Source organism: Anoplopoma fimbria, chromosome 17, assembly GCF_027596085.1.
Source record: "Anoplopoma fimbria isolate UVic2021 breed Golden Eagle Sablefish chromosome 17, Afim_UVic_2022, whole genome shotgun sequence".
Lineage (NCBI taxonomy): Eukaryota > Metazoa > Chordata > Actinopteri > Perciformes > Anoplopomatidae > Anoplopoma > Anoplopoma fimbria.
This window is the reverse complement of record NC_072465.1, coordinates 19,592,175-19,613,785: the sequence shown is the minus strand read 5'-3', so window position 1 is coordinate 19,613,785 and position 21,611 is coordinate 19,592,175. Positions and strand designations below refer to the sequence as shown.

Below are 21,611 nucleotides of genomic sequence, written 5' to 3'. Positions count from 1 at the left end.
AAAAACAAAGCTGCCATTTGTAGCTTATTGAGTGGAACTTGATCAGACATAAATTAGTGGGACAGGATGCAGTTTGCTGTTGTGCAGTCAGATTGAACCACATGCAGACGAGAAGGCTTGTCAAGGGACACAAGTACATACACAGTTTTATGTATCACACTGTCTTATGAAGGGGCCTTTGCACATTAATGAAATAATTACCATAGGTTGGCCAACATTTCAGCTGGTGAGGAGTCGGGCAATGTCAGAGTGACCTTTCTGTAAAACGAACCATATTATGGGCTTGTAAAGCATCGTCTAAATTAATCTGCAATGTTGGGGGCTGGAGGCATTAAATCAAAGTGGCCAAATCATGATATCACAGGCCTCATTTATAGGCACATCTTTTTTTTGTGAGTGGACTGGAAAAACTTCTAAATTGGGTTCAATATTTTTTAGCATGACTGATTAAGCTAAAGCTAATTTCTTTCATTTTCTCCCACAGATGAGCTAACTTAACATTAAGTGTCCGAAAAATTATGAAAAACTCAAATCATCTCTACTGTGCTGGTACATTGCAAACGTCTGGCAAAGTCAGACCTAAGTGAAAGCAGAACAAAAAAAAAGTAATGTGATATTTTGCAGTTGTTCTGCGATATATTTTGGTGTTTTGTGTCCCTGTCATCCATTTGCCTTCAGTCATTAAGTCTGCAGTCTTTGTTGTTTTTTTTTCAGTGGATGGATCTAAAATTCTAGTGACCAATAAGCCATCCATACTTTATCACAAGCATGCTTTTCTGATGCTATATACACCCCTAGATGTTCAAAAATGGTTTTTTTTAACTAGTATTGCGTTTTAATACAGTCCCCACTGCAATACTAATAAAAAAAAAAAAGCCCATCTGTCCTAATAGAACTCAGCTGTGGTTCATTTGACCCGTGACATGACAGGAGCAGACATATTGCTTTTTCTTTGTTCACGTTCCTCTTTTATCTGTGATTTGATGCTCGGACATGAACAGCAGCTACAGTACATTCTACTACCATGAGCTTTTTGAGGTTCAAATAGAGAAACCCCCCTAATTAGAAACATCAGCACCTTTAAATTATACAATCTCACATTTTAAAAATTTGTTCATTTTACAACATCACATATTTACATAGATATTAAAACACAGGAGTAGAAAATGGAAACATAATCCATGACACAAAAATAAATAAAAAATGTAAACAATACAAATGATAAATGTAAACATGTTTTTTGTTTTTTTTAGAATGTCCATGAATTCACAGTAAAATAACAATGAATTAGTCAGTGCATAACGTTTTGAGAGGAAATGCAATATGACACGATGATCACGACGGAAATCAGTACATTTCATAAATTAAGTGCAAGCAGCAACATCAGCAGGTGTCCCAGTGATGTTGACAATAGAAACATTAGAATATAATGACACCCTGATACGATCTTAAAATCATGTTCTCATATGACATGATGTGAAATAACGTACACATTTTCATGATGGAGATAAAAAACACAAATCGACATGGAAGATGAAAAGAGACGTTAATAGATAGTCGTGTGGATGGCTTCTTTGACTGAGGCCTCGGTTGTTGAGGTGTTTTTGCAAATCTGATCTTGGGCCAGTTGCTATAAACGCTGCTGCTCTGTCAGCTAGACTAGTGCCCCAATTCAGTTTCACATCGCTGTGACCAGTTTATCTCAAATGAAACGGAATTTTCTGTTTTTTTTATTCCCCCCAGACTATCATGTTTTTGAGAACACTCACCAAGGGTTTGTTTGGTCTTCCTGCTCGTGTTGACGGAGAAACACCTTCACTTCCTGCCTCCCTGAAATGTCCCTGATCATGACTCTGTGTATGGAGGTCTGTTAGAGTAAACGAGGCATTCACAGGCCAGATCTGCAGGAGTTTGAGTGGGTTGAGGTGTCAGGTTTTCACCAGTTGGCTGGAGGTTGGCTGGGCTCTGCACTGCCTGAATGGTCCAGCTCTGCACTGTCACAGTCCGAGTCATCATACAGGCCCTGGTGTGAAGGAAACACATGAATTATCTGAGTTAGAGCAGCAACAGACTCCAATGTTAAGTACAGCAGATTCTAACCTGTTATCTGCGTTTTAGTCTCTGTTATATATCAGTCTATATTATGCATTCTCCTTTGCTTCTCTCTGTTCAGCCTACCTCATAATTATGATCGTTACTTGCGAGCTGTGTCTTGACTTGTCGAAGAATAGCTTCCTTCTCGGACAACCCGTCGGAGCCCAGCTGGGTCGAGTCAGACGGGTCAGCGGGAATCTCGGAGCCCTGAGACAGAAGGTCGTCGCTCTTGTCGTCGAGGCGCTCGTCGGTGTTGGTGCTGACCACGTCCGGTGTGCCGCTGTGGGAGTGGTCAGTGGTGTTTCCCTCCTCGCCGTCCGACACCGACAAGTTCTCTGAGCTGAAGTTGGACAGGGACTGGCACTTGCTCATGCTCACGGGACGCCTGAGTGGGAATGCAACAGGAAAGAGAACAGATACATTAAGTACTTTACAGGTTACAAAGTCATGTAAAGTTAAAGTTAAAAAGTGAAAGCTAACGCCAACGTTTGTGTCTCTTCGGCTACATTTGGTGTTACATTGTGGCTGAACATAAGGATCACACTTGCATAATCTGTGGCTAGTATTCACAAACACTGTGTGGATGTACAGAGGGAAATATAAATAGAGTAAACCTTCAATAATTCTATTTAAGTATTCAACAACTCTTACCGTCTCCTTGGCAACTCCACCTCACTGTCCACCTCTCCTTCCTCTTCCTCTGATGACACTCCACGTCTCTGCAGAGGAAATTAGCATGTATGAAACCCAAGTGATTCCACGTCTCATTGCACATTACTCACCCTCATTCCTGCCAAGACCCCTGAGCCGTCTGGTAATATATGACACTGATGACGACCTGGGTACAAACTGTTCACGGTGTCCCTTTGAGAAAGCCAAAGTGACTGAGATTTTGGGATGACTGAATCCTCAATGCTTTTTGATAATTATACATATTCATCACTTTTCTAGCTTGTGGAACATACAAATACCCCCAGCTAACGCATGTTAAACAGGAAGTTGAAGTTGCAACTTTAATTACTGACAAATGCACAGGTGGCATTAACTAACCACTTGAATATGGTCTTTCCACCACACTGTGGTTTCTGTGTGTTATCATTTTTTGTAGCATGGCATCTATAAAAAAAATGAGGATATTATATTATTATATTCAACAGATTAGACTCGAAAAGGTTTTGACTATCTGGACTTCATAAGTGTCATTATTACAGCAAAGCAATACAATCCTAAAAGCATGACAGCATTTTTTCCAAATCTTTGACACCTCTACAGATGCAGATTCGTGAATGCCTATAGCGCAAGTTAGACATGATTGTGATGCTCCAAACCTTTGCATTAGGAAATTCTCTCTAATTGGACCTCGTTGAATTTTAATCGAATACCCTTGGCCTAGACAGTTATAATTGTAAATAAAAACACCTTGGTTTGACTCAAGACAGATACAGTGATAAAGGCAGGACAAATGTGTTGCTTAACTGGCAACAAATTAAATCAAAATGGTTGTTATTCCCTAAAGCCTCTCAATGCTAATTAATCTTTGCACCCTTATAAAGCAGATGTGAAAATGATTTTGTGAAACTGGGCCACGATTAGACAATGCTTTGTCTAACTAGACTAAACAATGCTGTTGAAGGACCTCACCTGACTGCGTGTGACAGCTGCCCTGTAGAGGAGTGCTGCAGGAGTGAGGCGTTGACTTCTGGGTGAGCGTGTGATCACCACCCCGTCCTCCTTCTCCTCGCCCTCGTGGGAAACACGGGGGTTTCCCAGCACAGACGCCCTCCCTGCAGCGGCCCCTCTGCCACACGGTGAGTCGGGGCTACTGGAGAACGGGATAGAGGCTGCGTCCTCACTGGGCGTGTCACTGCGTGGAGGTGTTTCGGCCAGGTCATCTGGCCCTACATTCACATCTGGCCCCTCCTCGGGTCCTCCAGTCCCTCTGCTCTCCCCCAGCCCTGCTGAAGCGCTCTGGCTGCCCGCTCTGTCCAGACCCGGCATGACCTGCCCCTTTCTCCGGCCTTCGGCCTCCAAGGTGGTGGAAATGAGATCGGGGCTCGAGGAGTACATCTTCTTGAGCAGCAGATCGTGCTGCAGGCCTCTGAGGGCTGCACTTGGGTCTAAGTGCTGCTTGCTGCTGGGAACAGATGAGGTGGCGTTGACCATGGCTAATGAAGAGGAGAGAGTGGCTTTAAGCTGAGCCAAGTCCCCACTGCTGCCTTTACCGGCCTTCCTGTAGCGGGGTTTTCCTCGGCGAGAGCGGCCAGGGGAGGTAGAGCCCTTGTTGGGGATTGTTACCTGGGTCATGGAAGAGTCCAGTTTGGGGAGGATGACCTCTGACTTTAGCAAGTCTGGCCTGGAAAGGACAGAGACATAATTAATAAAAATAGAACGGGAAAGAATAATCTTTTAAATGCACCTAATAATTGCTTATTAGGTGCAAGTTTATCTTGTGCATTCTTCCCCATACATATTGAAGGATAAGGCTGGAAATATTCTACATTTTTGCTATTGTTCACAAATACCCTGAATGAATACTGTCCAACTCTTGTATCCTGTTTGGGGTCCCACGACCATTAGTTCCTTTTCAAGGTGTAAGTCTTCAAATGGGGGTCATAAATATTTACATTCAGTGTTCAAAAAGGCTAAATACTTTTCTTAAAATTACTGGGAACTTTAGCAAACATTACTCAAACAGGAGTAAATAGTGTATTTCGAGGACTATTTATAACGGTGGATTTGGTGCACTAGTGTGCATGTCACCCTGTTCAACAGTGGGGTTTTTAATAGTTTCCGGATAACAATGGAGGTTAACATGGCACAAAGGATTAGCAATAATCAACTAAGACTGGCAGTAATTGTTAGCAGGATTTAATTACATTAATTGTTGGTTTTGGTCTCATTTGTAGACATTAAAAAAATATATAATATCACCAGATAGTATCCTTTAACATGGCGTTGGTGTTCACATAATATTCAAGAGAAACTTGATCAAACCAGCCGCAAATAAATGCTGCAAACTTAAATAACTCCTCGCTGTCCCACCTCTTGCTGTGTGAAGGAAGCTTCTGAGGTACGTTGCGTTTCTTCATGAGCTTCTCCATCGAGTTGGAGGAGGCCGACTGTCTGGAGCTTTGGTGCTTGAAGCAGCCCGGGTACTTCTTGTCCAGTGACTGCTCCCTCCTGATGTTAAAACACAAGGCCAATACTTGTTTAATGGATCTCAGTGAATACTTAGCATGGAATAAAAGAGCACTTTGTTACATGCAATGGTCCTGTGTGACTGCGCGTAATGGCCCTTCACTTTGTACTCCGGATGACCTTTCACATGCTCTTTCATTTCAAACACACTGCTTAACCACTGCTGATGGATAAAGCTATTGGTTTAAAGTATTTTGAATTAATACAACCCTAGTTTTCAAACCGTTACAGTGCAATACGTTTAAAAAAATGACTAAAGTATACCGCCCTAGTCTACTTTATTTTTTAACAATAAATTTGGCAGGACTTTGCTTTTCACTCACATTCTCAATGCAACTTGACAGACCTCTGGGCAGAAAATATCCAGATGTGCAAAGCTGATTAGAGACCTATCCACGCAGTCTCAAAGCTGTTTATGCTGCCAAAGGTGCATCAACTAAACATTGACTTATGTATACAAGTATTACATTTTTCCATTTAATTTACAGTACATCTTAGAGACTTGTTTTTACTTTGACATTAAAGGGTCTTTTTCTGTTAATCAACACCAAAAGCCACATTGGATTCCCTTTGATTCAATGTCATAAAACATGAAAACTTCAAAAGGGGGTGATTTCTTTATTTATTGGTACTGTCAATCAATGGCAGTTTTCATACTTGTGCAGTTCTTTCTCTTTGATCTCCAGCTGCAGCATGATGGCATTGAGCTCCATGTAGAGATTGTTGGCTCTCTCCAGTTTCCTCTCGTAGTGCTCCCGGATGTCCAGTGCATGTCTGTGTGGAGAGATAAATGGGGAGAAGGACTTAAATACATTTATCTAATTGTATGGGTTTTTCAATGGTTAGCTTATCCTTATATCTTTTTCGTGGTATACATATATCTCCACATCTGTATTTCAGGAAGTTCATCCTCTTTGTGTGTCCGTGTAACCGTTTCTGTGCTAACCTGAGTTCTTCTCTGCGTCTTTTGATCAGCTCCTCGTCCAGCCTGTGAATACACGTCCCCTCGGACTTGATCTGCTCAAAGTGTAGCCTCACCTCATCCCTCCACTCCACCTGGTGAACACACATAAAACAAATGCATCAGAGCAGGTATTAACGAGTTACAGTAACTGAATGTTTCACCATTTGGGTGCAAGAATCATTGTAGTGTCTTCTTCATCTTCTAAAATTACTACTACTTCCAATACTACGGTCGATGTTTCTACTCCCAGTGGTGTAGTAGTAATTACTATCTCTGTAGCAGGAGATACAACAGGAGACCAAGCAGGTACCTGTTCCATCATATATTCTGAATTTTATATTTTGGCAGCTTGTTCTTTCCAATATAAAACACTTTCTAAGCACCTGTTTCTAAATTCTGTGTTTTATTATTATGATTTGTACACTTTGCAAATGCTGCCCTTCCTGTGTTTTCAGTTGGGATAATAAAGTATGACTCAACTTCATTTGAGTAAAAATATTTACAACAGGCTATATCAATAATGAGAATAAACTTCATTGCACCTTGATCTGGTAAAAAAGCTCTTAATTTCCAGAGCGATTAAGGATTTACTTTTATCATTGAAACAAAACCCATTAAGCTGTCAGACGATGATCAATCCACAGAGAGCAAAACTGAACATGAACCGCCTTGACACAAACACAAAAAAAAGATGCAGCGTGAGCATCTTCTTGCACACAGTGGAGCGTGACAGCTGTTATCTGATACCTGTCATATCAAAGGACAAAGGAAGCCTGATATATGAGTGTGTGCACGTACATGCATGTGCGTGCATCATGTGTGTGTATTTCTGCCTGCGCATGAGTGATGCTCTTCTTATTAAGCTAATGGACTCTTGTGCGCGCTCTACCATATCTCCAGTCCCCTCTTTCTCCTCTTCCTCTTTACTCCCTGCGCCCTACCATTAAAGCGATCAATACACTCCAGCAGCAAATACTTCTTTCTAACGTCACAAGAAAAATCCATTATGGGGCGGAGAGGAGAGAAACTGGGGAGGGTTGCAGCGGGGGAAGGGGAACGGGGAGAAATAAAGGATCAAGGATAAGTGGAGAGAGTGAAAGAGGTTTGTATTTTGCATCATGAGACATAAAAGAAGGAGGGGGCAGTGGGTTGCTGCGAGGAGGAAATTCAATCGTACTCATTTTGTGTGTTTGTGTGCATGAGTGTGTCTTACGATTATACATGCTTGAGTTATAAATGGATCTGCGGTTCTGCATGGCTGAGTAAAGACACATCTTCCACATAATTATACTTTTCTGCCTCCTGTCCTTCATCTGTTTGGGTTCGCAGTGGTCTAACATATTTGTCATTGGCCATCCCATCCCCCACCCTTTCACAGACACACCCTCTCCATCACATAGACCTTCACCATCGCGCTTGGATATGATGGGAGGCTGAAATGTGTGACAAGGAACAAAGCCCAAGGAACCAACAATAATATGCTGAGATTGAAAGGACAGGTATTATTACTTGGGGGTCCTGAGGGGTTTGGGGCCCCCAGTGCAGCTGCACTGCTTGTAGTTGCTGCAGCAGACTGGCTGCTGTTGACAGGAGGTTTTCTATTAGGAGACATATAGAGCTCACGCGTACCTCATCTGTCTATTTATTTACATTAATTTGAGATGGGAGACTCAGATATGTCTTCCCTTAATTACACATATAAAGTGTCTGAACAAGATTGAGAATTAAGTGCTGTTGGTCTTGATTACCCCTCTCTGTCTACTTTCTATGTAATGTCTAAACACATAGTCGAAACGTGTCATTAAATCAAGTTGTACTTGTCATTTGAATTTCAAAGCTTGACTGTTGGCAGAGATAAAGTAAACTTACCTGGGTCTGAAAGTAGGTTTCTTGTGGAGTCGATAATATATCTGCTGAGGCGATGTCAAGATGCAGGAGAATCTGTCTGAAGGAAGGCCTGTTTCTTGGCTTGCAGTTCCTGTGCACAATTTAAATAAATAATGTTGTCAGAAATGCAAGAAACATTGAAAAAAAATGACCTTTTCTCTCTTATTATTTTAGCTCCCTCTGGGTAAAGTTTCTTTTTAAAAGCTATTTTTACGTCTCTCAGCCTTCCTAAAGCTTCAAACTTCATTCCATTATCTTCCTGCTGCTGCCTCAATATCATTCTTCTTCCTTCCATCCACTCACCAGCATTGCCTCAGGAGCAGTTTGAAGCTCTCGGGGCAGCTATCAGGTACAGGCAGATGCAGACTGTTGTTGCCCACCCCCCAGATGATAGCGGAGGAGTCCACATCTTTATAGGGCACCTCTCCTGTCAGCATCTCCCACAGCACAACACCGAACGACCTGCAGAGAGATGTAGAGTATTTACTTTCACACACATTGATAACGATGTGAAGTGAACTGATGAAACGGAGCGTGACTAAATATCACACTTTTAACTTTGCTGAAAAAAATCTTGAGATTTATCTGATTTATATCTGATGGATACTTTATCACTGTAAAAAAAGCCTTTGATGCTAATTCTTTGGTAGCTTATTATCAAGGTTTAATCAGTTTGGTATGAAAAATGATATCACTGCAAACAAATTTATTTTGTTAGAATCGTGGTAATGAATGCTGAACAATTAATGAATATATATATATATATATATATCTATATATATATATAGATATATATATCCTATTTTAGGATATATAGGGTTATATATATATATATATCCTATTTTAGGATATATAGGGTTATATATATATATCCTATTTTAGGATATATAGGGTTATATATATATATCCTATTTTAGGATATATATATATATATATATATCCTGTTTTAGGATATATATATATATATATATCCTATTTTAGGATATATATATAACCTACATGTACATAAGCGAATCCACATCATACTGTTCATTATTTTGGCTATTACGAGTATAGTTGTTCAGCATTCATTAACACGATATATATATATATCCTATATACACGGAGGATACACAATGCAATTTGACCACAGTTCAGTGTTTCATTGATGAGCTCCATCTCTGTGTGGTAAGAGAGAGCAGACGAGCAGGCCCATGGGGAAGGTAACTAAGGAAAGTCTGTTGTTAGTTGGTGACTCCCAGGGTTGCCATGGTGACCATGTACAGTATCCAAGGCGCCAATAGCATCGTACACAGCATTGAGGAGGTGTTTGATGATGTGTTTACATGTTTTTTTTTTTTAGAGTCTCTCCATCTACTTGTTTTTGATTTGTGATATAATGCATAAGAAGAGATACTGATGCTATTGGTTTATTTCTATACATCATAATATCATTAGGCAATACAATTCAGTGACATTTAACTTAAAGTGGCTAAAGAAAATTTAAAAATATGCCATTACAAATAAAAGTGATGCAGTGCACGTCTGTTGCAGCAATTTTCATTTAAAGACAGAGAAATGGAAATCACCACTTTGTTGTGGTTGTTTTTAACCAAATTCAAATCTTGTTTGATAATTGAATCCAGCAGCTTAATAACCAAGTAAAACACATTATTGCTGCTTTACATTATTTGTATATAATATAGTGCAGCATCACACTGAAGCCAGTCAATTAATAGGCTCCATGTTGTCTGCCTAAGCCCTGGTGTTACAGTAGGTAACATTTTCTTATGTTGGTTTATGATTGTTTTATACCTATATTGATGTATCACCATTTCCACATACAGTTTTAAGCTAACAGCTTTTTATTGTTTCTTTTAAGCCTTGTGATTAACAGTATTTATTCTTTCTTCTCCTATTTATTGTGAGTTAATTTGTTCACCTTATGATGGGCCGCTGTAGGAAATTGCCCTTGCAGTAGCAAATACTGTTAAAATAGATTCAAGGTAAAGTTAAGAAAGGTTACATTTTGTTTGGTTAATTGTATATGTTAAATTATAGCTTTTACTTAGTATAGTCCTTAGAAAAAGATCAGACAGGAACATGTGTTGTACCAGCTGTTAAAGTATGTCAACACAACACAATACTTCACTAAATGCTTCTCTGACTCACTCTTTTTGTGGTATGAACTACAACGTAGTTTACATACATTTTGACAAAAATGCATGGTATACACCCAAGCTTTGCTTTCTTTCCACATGAAAAGCTTTTTAATCCCATTTTCACTTCTCTGCTAATGCACTGTTGGCCCTGGGCCAAACCATCCGCAGGCTTGGAAGGTTATTCCAGCCTCTCCTGAGCACTGCAGCATCTGGCAAATCAATTATTAAATTAGCCAGCGTTCCTTTCAGGATGGAGAGGAAGAGTGATGGAGGGATGTAGGATGGGAGAGAGAGGGGAGAATGTATTGGGGGAGATCGGGGCCTAACACAGGGCAACCCATCAGATATGGCCGAGGCCCTATAGAATTTCATGTAATGAGATATTGTACATAATGCTCAATAGATTTTCTGGAAATAGGATCCTGCGCTCCATACTGTAGTAGACTGTAACTAATGAGATTTTATGTTGATTCAATGACAGATAAGACAAATCATAAGGGGAAATTGCAGAGGTTCACCAGTGCAAAAGGACAGTGTAAAAGGGTTGTGACACCTACCAAATATCCACTTTCTCTGAGACGGGTTCGTTGCGTATGACTTCAGGAGCCATCCAGGCCACCGTACCGGCAAAGGACATCTTGGTGCTCTTGTCACTGAGCTCCTTGGACGTGCCAAAATCAGAAATCTTTACTGCGTCATCGTAAGTGATCAGCATGCTGGAATGAAAGAGTGGACACACATTTATATTTGAGTTTATCAGTGTACAAACACAAAAACAGCTTAAAGTTAATTTGGCTGTAAACAAAATGTTTATTAAACGTAAACCCATAAAAAAACAATTGGGTCAGTCAGTAACATGAAACTCTGTGGCAGTTAAGCCCTTGCAGAGTTAGAAATGTGACCAATTACAATTTAAAATTTGATCGATAAATGTATCTTTGTTCCCAGTGGTGGTTTCCAATCTGAAGGCCAAAAGATAAATCTGATGGTTTTATGAGATGATTAAGAGGAGGAAGGAGAATTTTTTTTCTTCTGGATAATTAAATCTCTACAGGGGTCTAAATAAATTGGAGCTAAGCTTTAGTTGTAACTATTTAGTGACTTCTTTGCTTTAACATTATCATTTAAATTTGGATTACAGAGCGTTAACCACACAATACATTTTCACCAGGTCTACAAAACTCACTTTGGTGACTTGAGGTCTCTGTGGATGATCTTGTGGAGGTGAAGATAGTTCATGCCCCCAGCGATGCCCATGGCCCAGTCCATGAGTAGGGACGGATGGATCTTCCTGCCTGCTCTCAGCACCTCATACAGCTGTCCCTGGGCACAGTACTCCATGATGATACAGTAACATGGAGCCTGGGTACAAATACCTCTGTGGAGTGTAGAGATATCAAGACAGAACATATTAGAGTTGTAACAATGCCAGGAGTGAATGGAAAACTTTTGTGATCTAATAAGCCAACTGATCATTCCTACTAACTTGAAAGTGATGATGTTTGGGTGTTTGAGCTTGCGCAGGTGCTTGATGTCTGTCTCTTTGATGTTCCGCACTTTCTTAACGGCCACTTCCTGTCCATACAGTTTGCCCAGAAAGACGGCGCCCTGCGCTCCGCTGCCCACCCACTGCAGGTCAGATATCTCCTCGAATGGGATCTCCCACGCCTCTGAGGTCGGAGAAAAAAGATGGAGGCAAAGTAGATGGTGAGTTTATCGGTGTAGTAACAGGTCATCTATGGATACAGAGCAGATTTATATCTTAACCTGTACTGATTACAGGTTATGTTGGCAGGCAAACTCATATTCTTAAGTGAGGCTGATGTTTCATAACATAACCAAACACCAGAAAATGATTAATCACTGCACCTTGGATGAGCAATATACTGTAGCAATACATATATATATATATATATATATATATATATATATATATATTTTTTTTGATTTGATGTTGTGAAGATTCATATTGCTTTATTACTGATGTGTCACCCATGGTCCAGTTAAGTGTTTAACTTGGTTTAATGTCAGTTTCTTGATACTTCAAAGAAATAGCTTGACATTTTAGAAAATAAGCTTATATGCTTTCTTAGCTAATTTTAGCCTAGCATAGCTTAGCATAAAGACTGTAAACAGGAGGACACAGCTAACCCGGCTGTGTGCAAGGTGCAAGCCTCTAAAGCTCATTAAACAACATGTTATATTTTCATGGTTTGATCTGCAAAAAAGTGACACGTTATGAGTGAAGTAACTGTCTGAATTCTCCACTGGTTGCCTAGTAACAACAAGAAATAGAGCAGCACATAAATCCACTAAACCATGAGGTTTCATTTTTACACTTTGGTTGAAATAAAGTGTTAACCTGTGAGCTTTAGAGGTGCTGGTAGGCACATTTATTTTAACTTTAGAGACAGCAAGGCTAGCAGTTTCCCCTTGTTTCCAGTCTTTGTGCTAAGCTAACTGGCCCTTAGCATTAGCTTCATATTTACCGTACAGACACGGGAGAGAGGTGGTATCAACCTTTCATCTCACTCTCAGCAAGTAGGCAAATAAGCTTATTGCTGTATATGTTGAACTATTCTTTTAATATGTCAACATGGTTAAATGTTACACAAATAAAACAAAATCAGATGTTTAGTGTTCAGGTGTTACGTTCAAAATCTGTATTAAAAACTCAAACTAAGCTGAAGCTTAAATCATGCTTTTTTCAATAAATCAAGACAGAAAAAGACACTTTATACCAAAAACCCTGAAAGGTTATAGCAGCAGGTTTACTGTACATCACCACAACAGACTGTGCTATTTTACAAATATGGGTTGGACCTGTAACAGTTAATCCTGCAATAAACCCTGGCCCTTACAGTCAACGCATAGCCCAAGTTGAAATCTTTTTCGGTGGTTGAACCCCACCTTAACCTAAGACTCAGGGTGTGCAGGCAGATAGACGGGGAGCTCTAATCTCCTGTGGGTAATTCTCCCTCAGCCTCCTAAATCCTGCTTAGTGCCATTGTGGGGCTGACGTGAAACAGGGGTCCAATGCTCAGGAAGAGAGGGTGGGGGGGATTTAAGAGCCTAATGTGGATGTACGTTGAATAGGGAGGTGGAGGGGGATGATGGTAGTAGTAGTGGTAGATCTGTTTGTGTGTGTGCAAAGAGACAAGAAGGGAGGGGGATTCCCCTCGGGTCGGCAGGGGTCCATGTGGCGGAAGACAGATTATTAATAGAGAGGAAAATATACAGCCTGCTCTGCTGCTGTTCTTAACTCGCTGGAAGAAGATTTAGACACATTTATCATATTAATAAGGACGTTATGAATGATTAATGATCTCCTGATAGATTGAGGACACTGTCGCTAATGAGCCCCTCAAATGTCCCACAGTAAAGACATAAGGCCACATCTGACACGCCAGAATATTGCCAGGTCTGCTTTGTTTGATCTGAAGAATTGAGGAAATCGAGAGCATCACCAAGCACCCCATAGTCCTTCACAATCAATAAAGGACAGACAATTTTCCCTGCTTTCTTTTGTGCCATATTGTGCCTTCCAATCAAATCTTAAGAATGGAGCATTGTGATATGGTAGATAGACATCCAGAGCCAGTGCCCCTATTTATGTCACTCTTACAATATCCGTTTTTGCTCTCGTCAGTGTGTGTGACTCCCTGTGATGCTGCACGGAGGAGGGGAGCAGCGAGGTGCAGATGGGCCGGGAGTGATAACAGCACAGGATGAAAAGGAGAGGAAGGGAGACAATGAGAGATGGAAGGAGGAGGGGAGCGGAGGGGAGATGTGGAAGTCAAACGGGTGATAAAAAATCAGAAGGCCATAAAGACAAGGAGACATATAAAATCTGCCATCTTCAAGCTCTGATGTGCAATGCTGTATTTATTCTATCAAGTTTGTTTCTTATCTTACTTTATGTGTTTGTGTCAGTGCTAGATATTAGGTGTTTTTTATTTGTGGACGTGTTTATGTGTGTGTGCAGCCATCCTTGGGCTCCCATATGCGTGTGTGTCAGGTTTGCGTTAATAGAGATGAGAGGCGCAGGGTCGGAGCGTGGCCATGCATAATTCATGGAGCAGATTTGGCAGAGGAGTCCCGGGGGAGTTCTGCGCTATTGTAGTGGCTACAGACATAAACAACACAGCGTCACAGGGAGCTAGTTTCATTGAGGGGGTGTTACTGGGGAGAAGGTGCGGTGGGCTCAAGCAGGCAAAGGGATCGGGGAGGAAAATATGAGGGGAAAATAAGCTCTTTGCAGCTTTGATAGAGTCTCTCTCTGGCTGCAGCTCTTTCACGTCAAGGAAAGTGTTTGTTTACAACGTGGCCTTTGTGGCAGTCATTTTTCTACCAACTGTTTAATGTAATTAAACTGGAGGATAAGATAATTTGATTAGCATATCAGAGCTTCACACTGCAATTAAATGGGAGTTGGTTATTGGATGGCTTATTGGAAAGCTATAACCAAGTGTGTGTAGATGTGTTTGTGTGTTTCCTTTTGAAATGGATCTGACTGCTAGACTTACCGTCCAGGCCGTGTTTGTGCTCTGTGGAGTAAGCTTTGCCAATCATAGTCCAGACAGGCCGCAGACACCCAAACAACCCCTCCAGAAACCCTCCGGTAGACTGGCACTGTAGCCTGGCGACACCCGCTTGGCTCCTGACCGCGTTGCCGTCCATCTCCTGCCCCTCTCCCTCCGTCCTTCCTGAGCTCCCATCATGCTCATGGAGCTTCAGGATACTGTTGGCAAAGTGCTCCTGTTGTTCCTCGCCAGGTGTCTGGTTGTGTGCAGCCGTCTGCCCATCTCCTCCTCCTCCTCCTCCACCCCCGGGCTCCACAGCACCGCCGGTGTCTATGGAGAGGACGTTGCGAAGGACACACTGGGTCGGGGTAAGGTCCATTTCGGGGGTGCAGGGTGTTTCGGCATCGAGGCGGCGGAAGGATGGAGGATCAGAGAGTGGAGAGTTGAAGCCGGAAAGAGAAGGTGAGGGGGCACGTGATTCATGAATAAGCGCCATGGGGGCCTTTGGTCATCAGAGAATCTAGAGAACTGGGAGCCTTGACAGGACAAAACAAAGTGAGAGAAAGAGAGAAAAAGAGGAAATTGTTATAAATCAAATCAAAGTTAGAAGTATTCTCTCATCCTCTGGGAGCAACGTAGGCTGATTCAGCTGAATATTGAGTTTGTAGGAGAGTGTCACCTCTGGAAGGTAATTATTAAGGCCTCCTATAAGTAGGACCTTGAGCTATAAGTTATTGTCAGTGTCAGAGTAACTCAGTGGAGTGAATCTTCTGTTTGAACTATCAGCAAATGCAGGATGACAAGAGGGCACACCTCCCTAAAGCTGTGATCAATATCCAAGAACTGCACATTCATAGCTTCACCCAGTGCTTTGCAGATTTCTATGAAAAGGCTCTTTAAGGACTGTTCAAGGGGCCACATTTTTCATGGTCAGCATAGAAGAGTAATATTATTAAAAAAAAGAAAAAAATGGTCATTTCTGGCATTCCCCAAACCTCAGAAACAATGTGTTTCTTGCAATTTGAATAGGTAAATGAATATGAGAGTACAGAGGTCGGCACTGCATGTGCTTAGTGATGAGAGCAATGACATTAACTTATGAGTCATGATGTCTGATATCTGAAGATATGAAATCAATACTAGAATGTGAAACATGATTCAGGACGTGTGGACAAAGGACAAACGAGAGGCCTGTCTGGACCATAAATCACAGAAAGCCTGAGTTCAGGATTACCCATATTGAAGTACTGCAGCAAATAATCTCAGACCATCTCTCTAAGGCTAACTTGGCAACCTTACGTAGGTGCCACAGCATCGCAGTACCTCAATTAAGTAATGTCCTTACATCTTACATCTTGTCCTTACAGAAATATTACATACGTAGTATTGACTTGCTTCGGTTTATGGTTCATGTTCATGAATAACAATAACCAATGTAGGCAGAATGGTGCCACAGCTGGTTATTTACATCCTACTGGAGCAACATCACTGGTGTATTAGAATGGAAGAGATCAAATGATGGCTGTATAATAACGAGAGAATACTGCAATCCTCTTCAAAGCTTGTCATTTCTCCAAGGAGAAGAGCATATTCACGCTCGGCGGAGAATGAAAACGCATGATTTCTTGTCAGAGGCCTTTTTAATTGATCCAGTCCTCCTCTGCTCTCTCTGTTATCACGACTAAGAGGTGACTGGTTTCACCTGCTTTGTAAAATAATGATACAAATCAATATCCCAGCATCGTCGTGTTGTTGCACGGCACATGACACAAAACAAATGTGTTATCTTCCATAAAATACCAAACATGCAGCTGGATCAGTTTGCATGTTATAGTCATTATGAGGGGCACTTCAGGTATCTGTACATATTCTACGTCAATTTGAGTCAAATGACTAAGCCTAAATGTATTAACATGCTCTAAGACTATTATGTCGTCTACCTTACTATGACAAGTAATGTGCCTTAAATGTAATGTATTATCTATCAGCCCGCATACCACGACCTATAGCTGTATATGCCCATCCATTATTCATAAAATATGGAGGGAGAAATCATGTAGCTAGTCCAAAAATAAGACAGAGCCTGAAGGACGCATCAAACAAACCAGAACCATGAAGCTCAAAGTCATTCTGATCTTCTGCGCAGAGAGAAACCAAACCACTGAGACACATCTGGTGTCTGAAATCAGGAATAATCATTCACATCCGACTGATTCTGGCTGCTAATAGTCCTGCTCCGGCTCACACTTGATTTATTTCGAGGTATCAGCTGCAGAGGCAGGCTGTACGCTCGGTTACAGGCCGGCGCGTCGTGGATGTGTCGGAGGGGTTTCTTGCGTCTCCTCTCACCTCCTGCTGCTGCTGCTGCGGCTGAGATCCCCGATGCATCAGTGGAGCATCACTGACAACACTCACGTTGCAGTCAAACACACTACTGCAGTTTATATTTGAATAATAGAAGCAATGATTGTGCGCCTTTTATGGATAAAAAAAAAAAAATTAGCTGCGTGCGATCTCTTGAATAAAAAGCAACGTTTCCTACCTCAATGCCGACAGCTGAAGTCCATCGCTGCTGGCTTGCAAAAGCTTATTCCACTCTGTAGTTTAGGATTTTCTAATAACAACCGCCTGATAATTCTCCCTTTCTGGGTTTGTCGGTATAATCAGCATCCACGCTCACTACTCCTCCTCCTCCTCCTCCTCCTCCTCTCTCCGTATCCACCGAGGTTTCTCCGCCCTGGATGACTGGAAGTCTGCGTCTTCTCCTGCGTTTCCCCCAGCGAGCAGTAAACACAGCCACAACGATACGCTCCCTTGGTTCACTTGTTTTTCCTGCTCTTACACCTCCTCCTCCTCCTCCTCCTCCTTCTTCTTTTCCATTCCCCTCTGAGAGGATGCGATGTGCGCACACTCAGGAATTTAACGGCCTATATCTCACCTATACTCGTAAACACGACCGTGGAGGAGAGAGGAGGAGGATGAGGATGGGAGGGATGCGGCGTCGGTGTCCTCCAATCAGAGGACGAATGGGCTGTGACGCGCTCAGTCCGGTGAGACAGGACGGGACAGAGGCAGGTAAACGGGATGGCGAGCGAGAGAGGCTACTCTTAGGCAGGGAGGTAGGGGATCAGCCGGTGTGTGAGGTGATCAAAATGATGTCATCTCCAAAGCATGCTGCATTTGACTGGACAGAGCCGTGTAAATCCCTTCAAACCCTATTAACGCCGTCTGTATTAAGTGTAATTGGTGCATAATCTGTGAGCACAACCCAGTCTGCCACAGAGGGGACATTTTATTATTATCTCCTCCAATCTCTACTGACCCATTTCTCTGCGATAAGGAGAGCGGGACAGCACATAGGCCCTAAATGGGACTTTCCCCAGGCGTGGTTTGTTTTCCCTCAGCGACTTTAATTAACCTGAATGAAATAAAATATCGCACTCATTTAAACAACTGTCATCTCAAATCTCATTTCGTGTTTGAAAATACCACAATGGTCTCCTCTTCAAGGGTTCCTCATTAATCAAGATGTTATTTCCTAGGCCTGGCATTCCGGCCATCGTATAGGAATAGATGGAAGTCTTTAATATTGTGGCATTTATAAAACTATGCGCGCACAGGCTTACATGACTCGACAAAGTCAAATAACCAGATTCAGAATGCTGTTTGAACTGTATATTTTCATACAAAACGTGCCTACAAAAAGTAAAATCACAATTAGATTTTAAGACCTTTATGTATGTAAATAAACAATTGTTGCCTTCTTTTCAGGGGCTGTAGGTCACAAATTGTGACCTTAAACACATCAAAACTGAACACCCATTTGTACAGTACATAAGAAAATGGGACTTACTCACTTTTCCCAAATCACACAGCTCACACATTAAATCAGAGAAATCCTGCTTGAATGGATGCCAGTGTAACTGTACAGGCCAACTGGGAGATCATGAAATCACTGTAAACACAGGAGAATCTTCCAAGAGTCAAACTATTTGGCAGACACAGAGGAAGATGTGTTTGTGGAACAGTTGGGGATTCCATGTCTGAGCTGTGTACTTATTGTGCCAGTCTAAATAGTTGTAGCTACGTGACCCTTTTTGAGTGCTAAATCCAAATCCAGCCCTTATCTCCCAGATTAAGCTCGTGTTGGGCTTAAACCCTAACGATGACCTCATCGTGTTACTTGCAGACGGCGGGGGGGAAACCCTGGCTAGCGCATAACCCTGACCGACCATGTGAGACTAACAAACCTGCACAATACACAAGTATTAAAAGCCTCACCCTCTTCTTCTCTCTGCAGATCTTTATGAAATCCTGATGAAAAAAACAATAACTGGACTGGCTGAGTTTGACACCTCCACTGAAATTACAGTTAGGAAAACTGTTTGGTTCTGTTTTTATTTTATCATCTTTGAGTCACTCTCTGCCTTCTGCCTTCACATGATGCCTTGCCAAATGAAAATAAGATTTTATGAGTACTTTGTGTTTTTTTCATCACTCTACAATTTCATACCCAACAAGGTGAAACAAAGAACAAGGCAAAATAATAATGGGCCTGTTTTATGAAATGGATTAAATGTTCCTTACAACATATTCTAACAACCATCTCAGCGGGAAACTGTCAGAGAGTTGTTGCATTCCTAAAAAAGAATTTGACAGCAGACTTGATGACTCTCGCCCATACTGTGGTTTATAAATGTTTAACGTTGATTTTAATATCACATGAAATAGAGTGGGCCAAAATCTGCTTTAATCATTCTTGCTATTTTATGCCATCCGTATCTAGAATTCTATCTTAAGGCGGTCTGAATGGAGCAGCACATCCTCTGTTCTATTTTCCTTTTTTCTTAAAACTTTCTTCATGATTTATTTATCAGTGCTCGTCGTTGCAGGACGGCTCCTCGTCAGGGAGGTTCGGTCCTCTGAGGGTCTGTGCTGCTGCCTCTGATGTCCACCAACACAGCTTCTGCTTCTGTTGTGGTAACTCCAGCAGAAACGAGAACAGAATGTACGCTGCAGGGTATCAGTCCCTATCAGATAAAAACCTCAAATCTACAAAGTGACAGTTGAAAAAAAAAATATATATATATATTCATTCAGTGGGACTCCCATTTATTTTCAAAGACTGCACAGTGGATTCAGAAAGAGCTACGTGCGTTCTCCCGTCTCGTTACATATCCTGCTGCATACGTGCAAAGACCATCAAAGAAAAAGTGTTCACAATTAAAACTGCAGAGCTTCAATCGGACTACTGAAGGAATGACCGTACAACGTTCTGTGGTATCCAACCAAATGGCTGATGTAAAATGCTGCATTGTTTGGCAACATGCCTCATAATCTGTAGGAGGGAATTAACAGAAGCCTGCATTGAAGGATGTCAAGGGGAACGCCATGTGTGTGCATGTATGTACACAAGCCTTTGAATGTGAGTGGACAGTAGGTTGTAAAAGGCCCGGTTCCAAATGGTCACAGATTGTCAGTTAAGGGGGAAGGTAGAGGTGTGTGTGTGTGTGTGTGTGTGAGAGGTTGGGTGAAGGGAAAGAGGGGGAGGGCAGCTTCTGGCTCGGTGGAGGGCCTATTTATGGATCCTCATCGAGAGCCCCTCGTGTTAGTCATTGTCACTTTCTCTCACACACTGCTGAATAGGTGGCCAATCATCAAATCCACTCAACTCTGGTCGTACAGGGAACATGAACAAAAGGAGCAAATATAATTGGCTCTCTGCTCCGACAACATATTGACTGTAAACTAACAGCAGAATACCGGAAACATGTTTTCTGATTTCTGATGAATGAAGGCAGCAGAAGTGTGTTTTTATATTTATGTGTGCTTACGTATGTCTGTGTGAACATACACAATGGAGTGATCCCTTCCTGTCTGTTGGGGGAAGCTGATATTGGACAGTACTGTCATCAATCAGGTTGCCTTTACTTTGTGTTTTCGCCCACTGATGGGATTCATTAAGATTGGCGCCAACCAGTATTGGTGGGAGGGTAAAGGGGGTTGGTGGGTGGGGGATTCTCCATTTCAACAAGATGATCTCACCTCCTGTCTGCAGCTCATGAGGAAGAGCTTTCATTCATAAAGTTTGTCCATTCACACACATGCATGTGTTCAGGCGCGTGCACACACACACACACACACACACACACACACACACACACACACACACACACACACACACACACACACACACACACATACACAAACAACATATCTCCAAACAGGATGCTGAGGAAACAGTTGAGCCAATGAAGCAATATTTAGGTGAGATCACTGTCGGACGCCAAGGTTCTTTTTTCCGTTTCAAAAATTCTATCGAGGATGTTTGAGGCTATTAATCCTTCGACCTTGTCTGCATTACAGCACCACATACTCAGGAGCGGAAAGATGTCGTCATGATAGAAATCTGCCTAAAAAAACATTGGATAAGTGGTAACATTTTAAATTTACAATAACAAAACAATGTGAACATCAGCTTTTAAGTTGCTACGGAGAACATCAACGACCACAAGATTTGGTAAACATGGCATAATATTAGCATTAATCTGATTAATCTAAAACCAATATTCACTCCCATTTTAGCTCTGTTTTGGTCGCCACCTGAATTGCAAGGCAGCTGGAATCTCGCAATGTGTAAAAAAAAAAAATCACACAAGAATCGCAGGATCACAGATCACACATGTCAAGTAATGTGTTTGGGTCCGGCCAGCCTGAATCAGTTATATCAGAACTGGAGAATATTTCCTCATTGAAAGAAAAGCAAAGAACGGCACTGAAGGCTTTTCTCGATGGAAAATATGT

At 41.7% G+C, this 21,611-nt stretch overlaps 1 protein-coding gene across 1 annotated transcript; it reads right to left on the bottom strand.

The window, feature by feature from the left end:
* Positions 1-1,936: 1,936 nt before the first annotated feature.
* On the bottom strand, positions 1,937-15,303 carry LOC129106406 (mitogen-activated protein kinase kinase kinase 12-like). The gene is made up of 13 exons (XM_054617797.1): positions 14,811-15,303; positions 11,771-11,954; positions 11,471-11,662; positions 10,842-11,000; positions 8,447-8,605; positions 8,126-8,234; positions 6,239-6,348; positions 5,950-6,066; positions 5,137-5,274; positions 3,736-4,447; positions 2,746-2,813; positions 2,179-2,479; positions 1,937-2,023 (listed from the first exon to the last, which is right to left on the bottom strand). Exons 1-13 carry the CDS (start codon positions 15,301-15,303, stop codon positions 1,937-1,939), a joined length of 2,829 nt encoding a protein of 942 aa, XP_054473772.1.
* Positions 15,304-21,611: the final 6,308 nt, after the last annotated feature.